The 16,571-nt window shown below is 34.3% G+C and overlaps 1 protein-coding gene across 1 annotated transcript; it reads right to left on the bottom strand.

The window, feature by feature from the left end:
- Nucleotides 1-1,798: 1,798 nt before the first annotated feature.
- Nucleotides 1,799-16,512, bottom strand: cin (Molybdenum cofactor synthesis protein cinnamon). Its single transcript, XM_019062020.2, has 13 exons — nt 16,270-16,512; nt 15,794-15,921; nt 14,772-14,959; nt 13,716-13,893; nt 13,007-13,066; nt 12,364-12,390; nt 11,452-11,733; nt 10,319-10,503; nt 9,283-9,564; nt 8,239-8,400; nt 7,173-7,338; nt 6,048-6,147; nt 1,799-3,418 (listed from the first exon to the last, which is right to left on the bottom strand). Exons 1-13 carry the CDS (start codon nt 16,331-16,333, stop codon nt 3,255-3,257), a joined length of 1,986 nt encoding a protein of 661 aa, XP_018917565.2. The 5' UTR covers nt 16,334-16,512; the 3' UTR covers nt 1,799-3,254.
- Between the last annotated feature and the right edge of the window lie 59 nt (nt 16,513-16,571).

Here is a 16,571-nt window from a genome sequence, read left to right as displayed (position 1 = left end):
TCCAAGCGAATCAAATGGAATAAGCAATCCAGTATTGAAAGGAACTTTAAAGTAAAAAATAAAATAAAAAAAGAGCTCTATTGGTAATTTTTGAAATAATTCAGTCTGACATATTTTATAGTTTTAACAGGGCAATGTTGCTCGTTCCTTATCTTTAATTTGATTTTCCAATTTTCTTTCTTTCCTTATTCATTCAGCTCACAGTTATTTGCCTTGCTTTTTCCGTTAGTTTCAGTGTCGTTTTCATTTCTTTGGGTTTTGCGCGTACCTATTCATTCTGAAGCATTTATAAAAGATACACTCAATTAAAAAAAAAAAATCGAAGGGATCTTAAAATAACTTGGTGAAGGAGAATTTCTCAAAATTCCATAATTAAATTCTGTTGAAACGCCCAACAACTAGAATTTTTACACATATTTTGGTGATGAAATGGAGAGGCTCACTTAATTTTTTATGCATGATTTTACCTAATGCATGATTTTACATCTGCAAGGGTAACACAGAATACCATCATCAATTAAAAAGATTAAAAAACCTTTATTTTTCCTTGTGCTTAGTATTCTAATCCATAAAAAGAGAGAAGTACACAAAAGCAACTAAAAAACTAGAAAAATATAAGATTCTTTCATAAAAACGTGAAAAAATATAGATTTGACAGATTTTAACACTTAGCAACTATGAAAAATGACACATAAAAATGAGAGTTTACAGGTGTACAGTTATTTACTAAACCATAAAAAAATAAAATTAAAGCTCGTAATTAGAAATAGAGCTTATATCATCCTGTAAAATATTTATAAAATTTGACACTTGCTGATGTAAAAAGTCTACTTGCCTCAACATTATATACGTGAGCATCTTTTTATAATAGGAATCTTGAGGTGAAACATCGCCATTTTTACCTCCATTTCTTACAGAAAGGCTGAACTACATTTTTTCTTGGACCTCTTCTTACGAATTAGACTCATCAATAGCTAAAGTCTAAAAATGTATGTCTCCAGTTTAAAAGTCACAAAACCTATGAAATTTTTTGAAATTTCTCTCATTCAAAGTATCGGGCAGATCTTTTCTTGGATCACATACATCCATACTCTTTGAAAAAAGGTACTTTAAAATATCCATTGGAAATTTCAAGAAGCTCATTTGGTAAGATTCCTCTTAAAAAATGAAACATAATCTGAGATTTTTTTAGGTAACCGAGTTATACATTTGTTGACTTCAGCTATCACTCTGCATTTAATCTGGATATTTGCCATCAGGATTTTGACAGTAAATACACAAAATATTAAGAATAAAATCGCTAAAATTTAAAAACTCAATCTTTCCTTGCTTAATTATGTATCCACTAATAGACAAAATATACCCATTGTAGGAAGTATTCAACTACATGACTTTTTTTGCTTTGATTTAACTAATTTTACTTTAACTTTGATAATAGTTTTTAATTTAAATATTTAAAATGTTTGTACATTTTAGGTATAACACAGCATACAGGTATTAAATGCTAATCAAAGGTTTAGGAACAATCAACTTACACAAAAAAAGAACTTAGGCAAAAAATACTTCATCTGTTGATGGGTCATGGAAAAACTATAGGCTCTATCGTCGAATTTGAGATTCGTCTTCTCAAAATATTAATGAAAAAATGTTCGGGAACTTCAAGAAAATAACGACAGACAGCTTTCTAACAGGAACACAAAAAATTCTAATTCATGGGAATCTAAATTTCATGTGACGTAATAAAAGGCAGGCAAAGCTTAAAAAGCCTTAAGTTTATTTTTTTTAAAAAAAAAAAAAGAAAAAAACGAAAAAACGTAATAGTATTGCAAATGCTCCTGTGCATTTTTGAAATTTTTACTTGGTATTTTGAATTTTCAAATAAAAAATTTGGAAGCTTTTCCTCAGAGCTCCAAGATGATATGAGAGGAAAACACCGTATGCATCCCTGTCTTCACTAAAAAGTAAAGACAAAATACATAGAAATACAAAATTCCCTTGTCGAAAATTTTTGGAAGAGAAATTTGAAACTTCACCATCACACTACAACAGTGAAAATAATTGAGCAACTGTACTAAAACTATGAAAATTGAGACTGGTTTCGGAAAATTGAAATTGGAAGTAAATAACTTCGACCAAGAACGTTTTAAAAGACCAAGAAACAAACAAACCAACGAACAAATAAAGAAAGAAAGGAAGAAAAAAGAAAGAAACAAACAAACAAACAAAAAAAAAAAAACAAACAAACAAAAAAATGAACAAACAAACGAGCAAGCAAGACAATAAAATTCTGACAAGTTAACTTAGCATAAAACACAGTTTTATGAAGTACAAATTCGCAGTAACCATAATTTAACTGTAAATCAACAATGACATTATTTTCTATTCAATGATTTGAATTAATTAAAATTACAAGATTACAAGACTGCAAGAGCTCTTTTTAACATTAAAAGAAAAGACTACCCAAGAGAATACTCCTAAAAAAAACCTTTGGTCATCAAAACATTAACCTGAGAGGTCTTTGTAGCAAACTATTTGCGCAATTTTAAGCAAAATAGTTTTCAAAAATTTAGTGTCATAATTGCTGAGATCCTGATGATAGTATAATGTTTACCTTGTCTTGATTAAAATTATTAGAAATGATTCCCTACTCTACTGAGACTTCCCTTCAGTTCTAAGCTTTCCTTCAAATAGAATTGGTCTTCCCCCAATTCAATCAACCTTCCCTATTTTAGATCAAAACTCATGATTGCTTCCCCCAGGGGAAAAAAATAAAAATCTTAACACCTTATTTTAGGTGAGGCTCCCTGTTTTTATCTCATCTTCATAGAGGCTTTACTATTACTTCCTGTTCTCACAGCGGTTTCCCCCATTTTCACATAACTGAGCTGCTCCCATGACCGGAAAATGTTTGCACCCCTATGTTATGCCCTAAGAGCCTAATGATACCCTTTTTCAGTCTAGCTGATTTAATTTCCTATTGACTACAGGGAATGGGTAGTGCGTGAGTATCGAGTGTTTCTGGTGGCGTTAATCTGAGGTAAAGAAACATACAGAAGAGTATTACTAAAGGGTAATAGGAAGTATGAAAATATTGAAATTTTTTAGTTACGTAATTCATGTACAGCTTATATCTAATGGAAGAGGCACTTAAATAGTTTCATGATGTCTTAACATTTACTTGAAAAATCATACCTTCCTGCAACTTGTACGGCTAGAACTCATCCTTTAGGAACTCATGTGGGGAAAATTTTGCTCTAAATGTATTGGCCAATAAAATATACTGGACAGAGAGCCTCTGTATTGGGTGTTATTGTGTGCTGAGGACCATAATTATCAGCCGAAGCTTCTGAAATTGAAGGCAGTCGGGCTAGAACTGTTGCTTGAGCAAATTCACTGAGACCGCTACTAGCTTGAGGCCCTAAGGGACAGAAAAAGAGAAAACACCTCTAGAGTAAAATATATTTTAGGGATAATGAAAACTGCCAGTCTTCAGCATTAAATATACGGTTATTGAGTGAAATTTCGTTTAATTATAATAATATTAATCAGTCTCCTTTAGACGTCTTCCATGACGGCGTTTTAATGTCGTCTTGGATTTTGCGGCATGTTAAGTTGGGTTCACTGCTGAGTGTGATCTTCTGATGAGGTCTAATAAGGCCCAAACCGGTAAAGATCTCTCGGCGTGACTCCAACTTAATATTCCATTGCAAACTGCCTGAGCTGAACACTCTCCCCCCCCTCAGTTTCATACTGGTGCCCATTAGAGTTCTAAAAATTTATTTTTGACTCTAATTTTAATTTTTGGTATTTCTTGGCTTTGTTTCCCCGCGAAATGGTGTGGACCCAGCACCATTTCTCCACCTTGTATAAATACAGTTTCGGGCCACTTTTTAGTGTTTAATTTTTTAATCTCCTTTAGAGTAAAGTGATATACCTTATGTGAATTGATCACACTGAAGAAAAGTAACTCTTTCGTTCATTTTATCTTGAAATTATTATTCAAGATTTAAGAACAGCACTTTCAAAAAATACAGCAAAAACTAATGCTAATTTTTTGGCAAGTCTAAAACCTCTTTCTCACAATGAAACCAGGTGGAGGTCTGAAAAGGCCCTTTGCCAACAGCAATATTGGCCAAAGAGGACTTAAAAAGACATTGATGATCTCTTTTGATACCTCCTATTCAATGGCATGGTTCAGAGATTTATAATTCTTACATTTTTGAAAAATAAAAAGTGCATTAATCTCACAGAGGTTTTCCCAACTTTATTTGAACGATATTAAGCCATAAAAAAAGGTTCAAAAGTGCATATTAACACTCCCTTTTAAAGGCATGTTGTTGAAAAAGATGGCATCCAAAAATATCCATACCGCCAGAGGTACTCATTAAACTGTGTAATCTTCCTGCGGCAATTTATGATCTGTACAGGTTGCATGGATTAGGGACCATGCCAAAGGGATCAGCAAGTATTTTCTTACGTAATCATGGCTTTCTCCACAAAGTGTGTTTTAATGGAATATCATAATACACAACTCTGAACTCTTCTTTCTTGATTCTAGATTTTAACTGCATTAGCAAGATAACCAAAATGGTAGTTCATAGTTTCCGTATCATTCGGGTTGGCAAAGCTTCATTCTGCCCACAGTTCATGGACACCACAAACAAAAATTTTAAATTAATGTGTTCAATCTATCCACGTTCGTGGACTCCACGAACACAAATTTTATTTTAAATAACTGAATAAATTTGGCATCATGCATATGTATGTACAAGTTCCAAGTTTTTAAAAGTTCAAGTTTGGAAGTTTAAAGTCTTCCTGAAAAGTTGGAAGTCCTCATCAAAATTCATGCGTAAGCAGTACGCACAGCTTTGAATAATTTGTGAAAACTTGGTTCATGGACTCAACGAACACCTAATATTGATTTAAGGTGTTTCTGGGGTCCATGAACACTCAGGAGTGTTCAGGGACTCCACGAACACCTTAAATCAATATTAGCTGTTCATGGAGTCCATGAACCAAGTTTTCACAAATTATTCAAAGCTGTGCTAACGCATGACTATTGATGTGGACTTGCAACTTTTGAGGAAGACTTTAAACTTTCAAACTTGAACTTTTAAAAACTTGGAACTTGTGCAAACATATGCATGATGCCAAATTTATGCAGTTATTTAAAATAAAAGTTGTGTTCGTGGAATCCACGAACGTGGATAGATTGAACACACTAATTTAAGATTTTTGTTCGTGGTGTCCATGACCTGTGGACAGTGTCAAGCGAAGGTATCGTTGAGTATATTTCTGGATAAAGTAGTCCCAGAGGATAATGCTTCATTCTGTCAACAGTTCATGGACACCACGAACAAAAATCTTAAATCAGTGTGTTCAATCTATCCACGTTCGTGGACTCCACGAACACAACTTTTATTTTGAATAACTGAATAAATTTGGCATCGTGCATATGTTTGTACAAGTTCCAAGTTTTTAAAAGTTCAAGTTTGGAAGTTTAAAGTCTTCCTCAAAAGTTGCAAGTCCTCATCAAAAGTCATGCGTGAGTACAGCTTTGAATAATTTGTGAAAAGTTGGTTCATGGACTCCACAAACACCTAGTATTGATTTAAGGTGTTCGTGGAGTCCATGAACACTCAGGAGTGTTCAGGGACTCCACGAACACCTTAAATCAATATTAGCTGTTCATGGAGTCCATGAACCAAGTTTTCACAAATTATTCAAAGCTGTGCTTACGCATGACTATTGATGTGGACTTGCAACTTTTGAAGAAGACTTTAAACTTCCAAACTTGAACTTTTAAAATCTTAGAACTTGTGCAAACATATACATGATGCCAAATTTATTCACTTATTTAAAATAAAATTTGTGTTCGTGGAGTCCACGAACGTGGATAGATTGAACACACTAATTTAAGATTTTTGTTTGTGGTGTCCATGAACTATGGACAGTGTGAAGCGTAGGTATCGTGTAGTATATTTCTGAATAAAGTAGTCTCAGAGAAACTAGAGAAATGTTTGAAAGATAGTTATGTGCTTTCTCACCATCAATGATAACTTCCGCCATACTTTTGCAATATCTCAATACAGAGCGATAATACTCAGGTCTCGTATCCAGTTTATAGGAAGAATCTTTTGTAACCACCTGGAAAATAAAATTGAGACCATGAAATTAATCATTTAACGAGATAAAAAAGAGAGAAAAACAGCGTTAGGGTTTGACAGTTGACACAGTTACCAATCAATCTTATAGACATCGCATCCATCCAATCGTAGGATTAAATAATGTCCAAAGCTAACCGCTGAATCTTAAACCCTCCAAATCTCCAAGATTCTTAAGAATTAAAAATTTTGTCGGTTAAAAAATAAACATTAGAGGTTTTCACAAGAGCAGATTGAACAGCAGTAATATTTGAACCTTGAAAGGTTAAGGCATTATAATTTAATTGTAAAACTCGAAAAACACAAATATTGATGGCAGAAATGTTAAGTTTCCATCCAATTTCTATTTTTCAATGAGAAAAATTAGAATAAGATTAATTGCTGAGTATATTCTAAGAATAATCTTGAGAGAAAAGTAAAAAATTCACTTGAAATTTTGTGTCCATATAAATATTAAATGGCCTTTAAAGACTTGGAGGAAAGCAATTAATTGTTATGACGTATCGTAACCTTATGGCCAAAGTATTACAAGCACCATGCAACGCTTCAAAATTTCTGCCGCCATTTTCTTTAATTAGAGAAAAATTTCTGGTTGAATCTGTTTGAAAATTTCACTGAGTTTTATTGGCGGGACAAAGAAAATTCAGTGATGTTTTTGGACAGCTTCGTTGAACAATTTCTCTATAGAAAATTAAATTGCAGCGGAAATTTTGAAATGTCCCATGGCGGTTGTGATACTTTGGCCAGAAGGTGACGATATGTATGTAACAGCATGATGGGGAATGAACAACCCAAATAAGTGTTTGATTGGGTTCCTCCCGGGAAGTGGCGGCATGGCCATCCAGTAAAAAGTTGGCAGCAGGTTGCGGAGGAGGTTGGCAGGAGACAGATATCAGAGGGTTTCATTATCTTGATTATGTGTGGGTGGATAGGTTTTAATGATGATTGGGAATTTAGAATTTAGAGATTTTAATGTATACATAGAGAAAGTGAAAGACAACTGCTTACGGAAATGTCTGCTTTAGAGTTATAGCAGCTGAGACCCTCCATCAGTCGAAGTGCTGGAAGAACAAACAAAATGGCTGTTGCTAGTGACGAGGCTGGGTTACCTGGTAGCGCAAAAACAAATTTTGTCTTATCCTTCCACTTCAACGTTGCAAACGTTGTTGGTTTCCTAAAAAATGGATTGACAATGTAAGTCTTTATTGATAATTTTATAGTTAAAACTTCATATATCAATGAGAACATTTTATCTAAGGTGATACTAATTGATCAAGCCGCGAGATCTACAACTACGTTGCACTCCTACGCAGCCTGTGTCTTTGAAAAGTAAGAAATATTCTAATATACGAATGAATGGAGAAAATTGATCCATAATTTGTAGCAGCATAAATACTGAGCGAAATAATATCAAATTTGTGAAAATTCATTGAAAATCTATATCAGAAACTACCATGACAGACATTGTTCATTGACTCAACATATAAGAGGAATAGCGTTGAAATATCTCTCTTACGCAACTAGTCAATGTGCAATATCCATTTCAGTAGTTCCCAATACAAATTTTCAATGAATCTTCACAAATTTGCTGTCATACTACTCAGTGTTAACAGTGCTACGAATTATGGATCAGTTTCTTGTATTAATTTGTACAGTGCGATAAATATTTCTTCTCTAGGGCATAGACCTTGTAGCAGAGCAACGTAGTGGCAAACCTTGTCCTTAGATCTTTTAGAATCACTTTAAAGTCTTCTTACATGAAGATAAGATAAAAAAAATTATTATTGGCAATTGATTTTCAATCATGCCATTACATCCTTGCCCAAAAATGATTGTGCATTCTGACATCATGCAAAGTTCCACTCATCTTATCAGAATGTCCTGAAAATACGAGTAATTTAGAATTATCTGTGCATTTAGCGATCTTGAAAATTCTACACAGGCTCTTAAAGCTGCCAGCTATTAAAACCTTCAGCAATTAAAATAATTTGAGAGCCTTGAATGTTGATTCTGGCTTCTCTGATGTCTAAATTATGGACAAAACTAAGGCTGTTATATTCAGACCAGTACATACCCTGGTTTCATGCTGATCCTACCAAAGAGAATTTTGGCACCCAGATCTATTTCCAGGACTGGCTTGAGGAAATCTTTCTCACCCATTGAGACACCACCAGATGAGATAATGACGTCTGCTTGGCTCAGTGCCAGTGACAGCTTTTCCAGTAAACATGATGGCCTGAAGCAAAAATAAAAGTGTTAAAATCTGTGATAAGTTCACATTGGGACAAAATTTTTAGAGTAACCCCTTTAGTGAATCATAATAAAATCAAGGCATTTTATAAAAAAGCTTGCTGGCAAGACAACTCCTCTCCCTTTAGCCCTGTGATCCTTTTGTAACTGAAAAAGAGTTCATACAATTTCTGACCGGATACCTACGCTGAATGTTAATAAATCAATAAACTAATTTTTGACTAGGTTTCAGAAAGGTTAAAAAAAATTATTTTAATCCATAAATGCAATATTTTAATTATGTATTTTTCATTTCATTTTGACTATCCTCCCCCCACTTGTATATTTTTCACACCCTTAGAATAGTTCAATCTTACGGCAGCTTACCACAAGTAAGCCTTTCCTAGCATTCTATGGGGGAATAATTCGGTAGGCTACAGAAAAGCATATTAAACACCGTCTACAGACACAAGTGTATTAAGGTGTTTCAGAATATTTGCATGCAGCTCGTCTTTTACTAGGAAAATCAGAGGCTACTAGTCATTTCACCAATAACGTACAGGTAAATTCTTTAAGAACCGAGTAAACAAGAAATATGATAAATACAAGAATCAGAGGTAAGGGGTTAAACAATCTTACATGTAATTTTAAAACATCTCACTACTATGATCAGTAAATATTTTACATTTATAAAAACAGATTTTGGAAATTAGGAATAATGATCTCAGTTTAGTTGTCAGTGCAAAATCTCCACTGACAATTTAATGAAACAAATAACCAATAAAAATAGCTATGATGAAAGAGCAACTGAAACAATGTGCGGATCATCCTTTTCTTCAGTACGGTAGTGTTAGGCAAAAGAGGCTTCCAGTAAATCAGTTAGACTTACTCATCAGGAACAATACCGATGTCAACAACTGGGTATCCATTTTTTTCCAACATAGAGATAAGCATGATTCTATTCGAGTCAAAAATAGCTCCTTTCTTTGCTCGCTTCATAGTGAAGGCATCAACAATTTCATTGCCCGTAGACAGAACAGCAACAATTGGTTTCTTGAACACGGTGATTTCTGTCACTCCAACAGACACTATTCGAGCAATATCCACAGAATTAAGGGCAGTTCCTCCACTGACCACTAAATCTCCGATTCTCACATCACTGCCACTTTTCCTGATGAAAAAATATATACATTCAACATTAAGTAAAATAAAATAATGAATTTAAATCAAATTTGAAAAAAAAGTATGATTACATCTATGCAAGAATTAATTAAAAATAAACAAAAATAAAAAGAACATTATGAAATATGATTAGTTTATCCTATGCAAAAAGCAAACAGCATACAGTTAACTTCCTCTGAATCAAACGTTCTTTAAGTAAAATTTTCCGCTAGGTCAAGCTTTTTTAAGGGGACGGCAACCCTAAGATCGGAAATGAGATAGTATTAAAAATTGAAGCAGGAAGGTATAAGAAGCAAAATGGCTCTGTCCGGAATGAAAAATTCGCAAAATCGGCAGAGATATGAAAGATTGTAAGTCTGACTGCGGTGTGACTGCGGTTCACATGCACACAACTCAAAGTCTGGCGCGTTCGCTGCTGGCGCCGTGAAGTCACCTTAATAGTCACACCTAAGCAAAGAAAAAAGAGTCGGCCAAGAATGAGCAAGATCGGGGCGAACTAATAACTTGTGGCAAACTTGCATCGGCCACTTGACACCAGAGACAGTATGCAGAGTGCAGATTACAAAATGCGAGACAGAGCTCATGACGTCCCACGCTCAGCTATATTTTCGCGATAGTGGCTTAACAAATGCAGACATTCGCAAACGGATTTCGGCACCGTTCATCGCACACTTTTCTTTGTTGATTTAGCCAGACTTGTTTTTTAGGTTGCCGTCCCTTTTAAATAAAAGCAATTGTCTGACCTGATATCCAGTCCGAAGTTGGGTAATTTCTTCAGCTTGATGACAGTCTCTTCTTTTCTGTCCAAATCACAACTGACTAATTCTGTGTCTTCAACCTGAACAACAGCATCTGCTCCCGGGGGAAGTGGAGCCCCGGTGGTCACTCTGATACATTCGTTTTCACCCAGATTTCTCAACTCTGATGCCTGCCCAAACAGTATAAACAAAATTAGCTCCTAGTGAATGAAGCGGCAAATAATTTTATAAAATTTCCAGGAAAAAAAGTTGAAAATTAAAAATTAAATTGAGTCTCAAGGTAACTGAAAAGTAGACTGATGATGCAGCCTTGAATATTAATTTTTGCGCTTGTTAATTGCTTAAAAAAAAATCACATCAAAATAAGTTTAGTTTAAAATCACTGTTATCTAAATTTTTTCAAGAATGTAAAGTACTTCATCATTAACGGACCGTTGTAAATTTATATTTTTGGTGAAACAGATCTTACTTTATAATTTTAATGCTTTAAAATAAGCATTAGCTTTTCCATTTGGGGTTCTTTTCGTTATTTTTTTGAGATCTTAACACACTTAAATGAAAGTAACTTCTCAAAAAATGTTAAAAATTTGAATAATAGCGCAAATAAATTGTATCCTTCATGTTTTGATTGGTTCATAGCCACCACATTTGAAAAAAAAAAAAAACTACTTTGATGGAGACAAGCCATGCTGCATGTCTGACAATTAAAATATTGTTAACCAAATAAGTAATACCTGACATTCTAACAGGGTGAGTCTTAGTGAGAGATTAAAGAACCGATCCAAAAACTTAAAAATACACTTTTATCAGAATATTTTGATTAATAGGTAGTTAAACAGCCTTGTTAGCTAGACTATGTTTTAATGACAAGACGTGAATGATGGATTATCGATATTTCTCCATTAGAATCCGTGGTAAGAAATCGATTATTAAGATGTTCGTATCAAACACTCTGTTAATTGATCCTTTTTCATAGGTTTAAATGACAGATCAATTGATATATTACAAAGCACGCCATGCCACCACTATGTTTAAATTTTCAATGAAAGAACAGGTACATGGAGCACTAACAACAGAACAATAAACCAATTAGCTTTCTTAAATAATGCAATACTTACATCAGAAGCTGGTTCTGAGTGATGGATCACTGTGCGCAAATCAGAAGTATCCGTTGACCGCACCGCATAGCCATCTTTTGTGGAGACATCGCAAGCTGGAATGTTTATTGATGAAATCAAAGGCTTTGCGAGGGATCTACCGCGAGCTGCCTTCACGCTGATTTTCTCTGTTTTTCGTTTATGCTCACCATCTATAGCTGAAACAATGATTTTTAGTGCCTCTTTGTCCTCTACCATATCATACTTAGAGTGTCGCGGCCGTCCAGTCACATCACAATTTACCTGGAAAGATATCAAAATTCTTAACAAAGCAGTAAGTAAACTTAGGATTGTTGTTTTAGTGAAATACTGTGTCAACAATTTCAGCCTCGATTGTTTTCTAATTATGAAGTGTAACACTACTTTTTGTGCTCTATGAATTGTTATTTTTGTTACCGATCTTTCAATACTTAGTGAATTATTAGTTAATATACCTATACGTACCTTTGAAAAGCCTTAGCAAGTAATTGATAATTTTTTTTTTTTTTGGGGGGGGGGGGGAATTTTATTGAAGAAATCGTTATACACAGGATTAAATCTTATTTCTACATAAAAGTACCTAGTTGTCCGCCCACTGATTTTAAGTCAAAAACTTGGAGAGGGTCTTCAAAAATTTAGGAGAGATGCGATGATATCTATTTCTTACAATTTATTCTGTCCTACCCATTCCTCTGAGTTTAAATTGGCTAATCTGGATAGTAAGTTTTCACCTTGATCTGCTAATGCGATAAGTAGCTGGTTGAATAATTAGTTGACTCACAAATAAACACAATATTTTTAATCTGAGAAAGCAACAAAATTATATTTTATACAGGAAAAATGTTTTATTTTCACACCAGGAATATTAAATTGAATGTTGATTTGAGTGATTACCTTTGATTTGAATTGAGTCTCTTGCGCCTGAAAATTAGAAAAAACAGATTGATGAGCTGAATTGAGGAAAATTAAAATCAGAGGAAAATTAAATCTCTTCATTTTAGAATCATATGAGCATGATAAAAAAAAAATTTATATTGAAAAGGAGAATTTCTCAAGCTGCCACCTCCGATTAGGCTGAAATTTTATAATAACTAAAAGAAGTTGTTGAAACTCCAATAATAACATGATTTGAGATGGAGTGTTGTTGCGGACAAATAAGAAAAATTTAAAGACTGTTAAAAAAATACCTAGAGCCTCATGATTGTGAGGCCAGCGCTCTACCTCAATGTCTCTGTTATCAGTTTTTCATTTCGGTTGTTATTCTCCATCATGGAGATCTCCGGTTTTTTATTTTTGGAAAATTTTTATGTTTTGTACTTATTTCTCAGACTGCAAATGGCTCAGTCCTGAGCCGAAACATCTCAGGTTTTACTCCATATTTTTAGCCTTATTTACCGTTTTTCCCTCTTGTTTTTTCATATTATTATTGTCACAGGCTGCTGTGTAAAAATTTGTATCGTAGAGATGATACTAATTAGATACTTAACACTCAGATTTTGCAATATTTTTTTTAAAAACTACTTTGCTACAAGAATACCTCATCATCGTCGGGCTTCATTTTAGCAGTGCAAGTTCCCAATGGTGTGGTGCAGCCATTCTGTAAATATGAAAGATGCATGTTAGCCAGTTTTTACAAACACACGGTTATCAGAGAAGGATGGAAAAATATAAAATAAAGTCATAGTTTTCTTGGTTTGAGGGGCTTGCAACTAGACCGACAAATGGATATATAAATCCCGATTAGTTTGAGGGATCTATCATGAATGCTTGTTTCTTCATTTTTGTAAGTACTGCCCAAGAAGTCTGCATCTTTGCGTTAAATATTGAAACGGTATCAAACTAATTTTTCAATAGCATTCAAGCCAAACATCAAAAGTGCAGTGCAAATGACATTTCCTGTCTTAATTACCGATCAAACACGTCAAGTATACAGATCATAAAGACTTTTCATATTTCTATGAATTACATAGTTCAGCTTGTGCAATAGTCCAATTGATTTTACTGATACATTACCAATCAAACCAGGAGACAATAGAATTTAAAGCTGCTAGCTTTCAAAGTTCAGAGGCAATAAAACATTGCGAACCTCACATTGGTCAAACCAATGTTTCTAAGGTTTTTACTTCATCTCAACAGTTTCCACTCTTTAATTCATTACTGAAGGTCACGACTCTCTGTCATCATGCTTAGATCACTCCTCAGTTAATGGAAGTTAAAGTTCATTGAAGTTATTATAATGGACTTACAGAGGCTGTTTTGCTCTCAACTTCACCATGAGACACTTTGACTTTGTGTATATCATCGCGAATCAAAGCCACAGCATGAGGAATGACTTTAACGATGGCTTCAAAACATTCCATGGCTCCTTTGCGGCTTCCTGGTAGATTAATGATCAATGCCCTCTTGCTTACGCCACAGACAGCTCTGAAAATAAAGAGAGGGCTAAGTTGTGGAATGATAAAAGAATATTGTTGAATGGAAAATCTTCAATTGTTATTTTAGGGCTAGTATCCATTCAGTAAGTAGCGTTAGAAACTTTTATTTTAACAATATACCAAAATCAATCCACTCAGAAAATCCAAGTCTCCTACTTATGTATAGCGTGGAAAACAACACAGAAATAAACAGTTACAACTTCATAAATGCTGCAATAAGAATTAAGTAGGTCCTTTATACTTGATGAATGAACAGAAAATAGTGATTTGTTAAAATATGGAAAATTTGTTTGAAATAGATATTTGAAGAAATGTGTTGAAGACTTTATTAAAACCCCTTAAACTGCCACTTATAATTGTGAACCATAGGTACAGAAAAAGAGGAAAAAGGAAAACATGGGGATTTTTTAAAACAATTTTTGTTAGAAAGACCACCGAATCAATGTACCAACCTAATTATGAGACTTTGCATTTGGATTAAGCACCTTGCAAATTTTTGGGACAAGACTAAAAAATTAATTGTGATATTTTCTTAAATGTGATTTCAGCAAAATTTCTTCCACGTATAATCCTGAATTTTCAGAGGAAAAGTCCACAATTTTGTGCAATTGCATGTAGGAGCACTACCTTTTTCTTTGGTCATTTTAAAATTTCCTTGACATATTAACTGATTCGGTTGCTCCGCGCTCGAGTCCTGTAAGCTGCTACTCCTGTTCTGTTTTGATCTTACTTTGACAAATGATGAAAAGTTAAAGGTTAAGAGTGATGAAGGTTTCATTTGTTTATTTTCTCCTCTGACTTAAGATTATAAACATTTTAAAAACAAAATAGATAAAAACAGAATGAAAATCTGAGCAAAATATTTACCGAGAAAGCATTCCAAAACAGGTTTTCTGAAGGCTTGCCATTGTCATGGCTGTTTCGAGACCCTGCGCTCTTTTTTCAATGATACGCAAAGTTGCTTCTGGCGTGACATCTCTTGGCGCAAAACCTGTACCCCCAGTGGTGAGGATTACTTGGCTACGATCTTGTTCCACCAAAGAGCGGAGTTTTGACTGAAAAAGATTTTTCCACATGAAAACTGTCATACAAAAATAATTTTGGTCTGAGTGATTACGGAAGTGTTTAATTGAAATACTTCCGGTATCCCCAAAAGAAAAATCATATCTCCAAAGACACCATCAAGGACCAAAGAAGGTGGCTGACCAAGATAAATGTTCGAGCATTAAGTACCAATTTTTTCCTGATGGACAAATAGTTCATAGGATAGGTAACTTGAAAATATTTTCCTTCGATTTTTTTTACATAAATTTAGTATTCAAAATTCAATAAAATGTGTGGGAAAATTTTAAGAGAATTAGTGATAATTTTTCTTCAAGACAAATAATTTATGATAAAATAAAATTGGCAACATACAAAGTTCATAGGTATGTAGCCTGTAAGTACCATATAAACATAAAAAAATCAAGTTTTGTGCCATAGAAGTTACCTTGTACTGTTATTTCGAGAACTTTGTTATGAACCACCTACGAATTCTTACACTTAACTAATAACCATAAGTAAACAATATGACGACGGTATAAGTCTGCGACTTGTATCTCAGTTTGCGACAGAGCAGACTTGCTGTCATACTTTATTTTTTAAATAGAAAACCACTTAACGGTAATGCTTAAAAACTGCCATGATTTTCCTTTTCAATCCGAAGAAAATTCTGCAAAAACTTCAAGGAATGATGTTGATTTGCTCTCCTTAAAACTATAATAAAGGAACAGAGATCTTCAAACACCGCAAACGAAATACGTGGTTGCGGACTTAGACCGCCGATGATTATATAAGCCAAGCAAATGGATTGATCTCTTTCTTACAGTCTCAGGTCAAATTGGACTCACCTCAATATGATTCACATCATCAGGAACAACAGAATAATCAATCGCAATCCCTCCAATCTCTTTGATGAACTTCTGCAGGTCACTTCCCGAGAGATCCTCTGCGACTCCAGCATAACATCTGTCACTCACTGAAAAATTGTGAGAGAGTACCATTAACAAAACAATAGATATAAGCCATTAACGATCACTCAGAGACAATAACAGAAACACCAGAAGGGCTAGCATCTTATTATAAAAGTTGGAAGTTGAGCTTACCCTTCAGAGGTATTTCAAACTTTCTCCCGCAGACTCAGTCCCTAGCTTAAGTCTGCGCAGAATTACCTAATCATTACTGCTTCAACGCATTGTTGAATAATCGCAGTTAAAAAAAGAGACAGAGTATTTTCCTGTTTGGCGTATTGTGCCTTCTGCAAACCAAGCTCAAAATTGCCACTGGGCAAAACTACAGACAGTGGCGATTAAATAAAATAAGTTACCAGTTACGATGGAATAAAAGATGCCCGAGTGGTCACCATACTCATTCTTCAAAGAGTTGCTCATCTTACAAATGACAGATCACTGACAGTCGGTTAAAGCCTGATCTTCAAATACCGGAAACCTGAAACTGCGCACTTCTTGATTCAAGGAAAAATTTCAGTGATACTTGATGCTTTTTATACGGCACGCACGAATTCAGGACTCAAGCTCCACAGGTGCCATATGCGGCTTATCAGAAGCTTACGCAATCGAAACAATAACAAAACCTTCCAACGATGTCAAATCAGACGATAGATTTTCA

This window comes from Bemisia tabaci, chromosome 3, assembly GCF_918797505.1.
Source record: "Bemisia tabaci chromosome 3, PGI_BMITA_v3".
Lineage (NCBI taxonomy): Eukaryota > Metazoa > Arthropoda > Insecta > Hemiptera > Aleyrodidae > Bemisia > Bemisia tabaci.
The sequence above is the reverse complement of the archived record's forward strand: the minus strand, read 5'-3'. Positions and strand labels throughout refer to the sequence as shown.

Bases quoted from the DNA above. Each gene is read 5' to 3' on its own strand.
- cin (XM_019062020.2), bottom strand. From the start codon at position 16,333: ATGAGCAACTCTTTGAAGAATGAGTATGGTGACCACTCGGGCATCTTT. The intron at 11,734-12,363 runs GTAATCACTCAA...ATATCTTTCCAG, and splicing joins AGACTCAATTCAAATCAAAG to GTAAATTGTGATGTGACTGG. The intron at 9,565-10,318 runs GTCAGACAATTG...TTTTTTCATCAG, and splicing joins AACTTCGGACTGGATATCAG to GAAAAGTGGCAGTGATGTGA.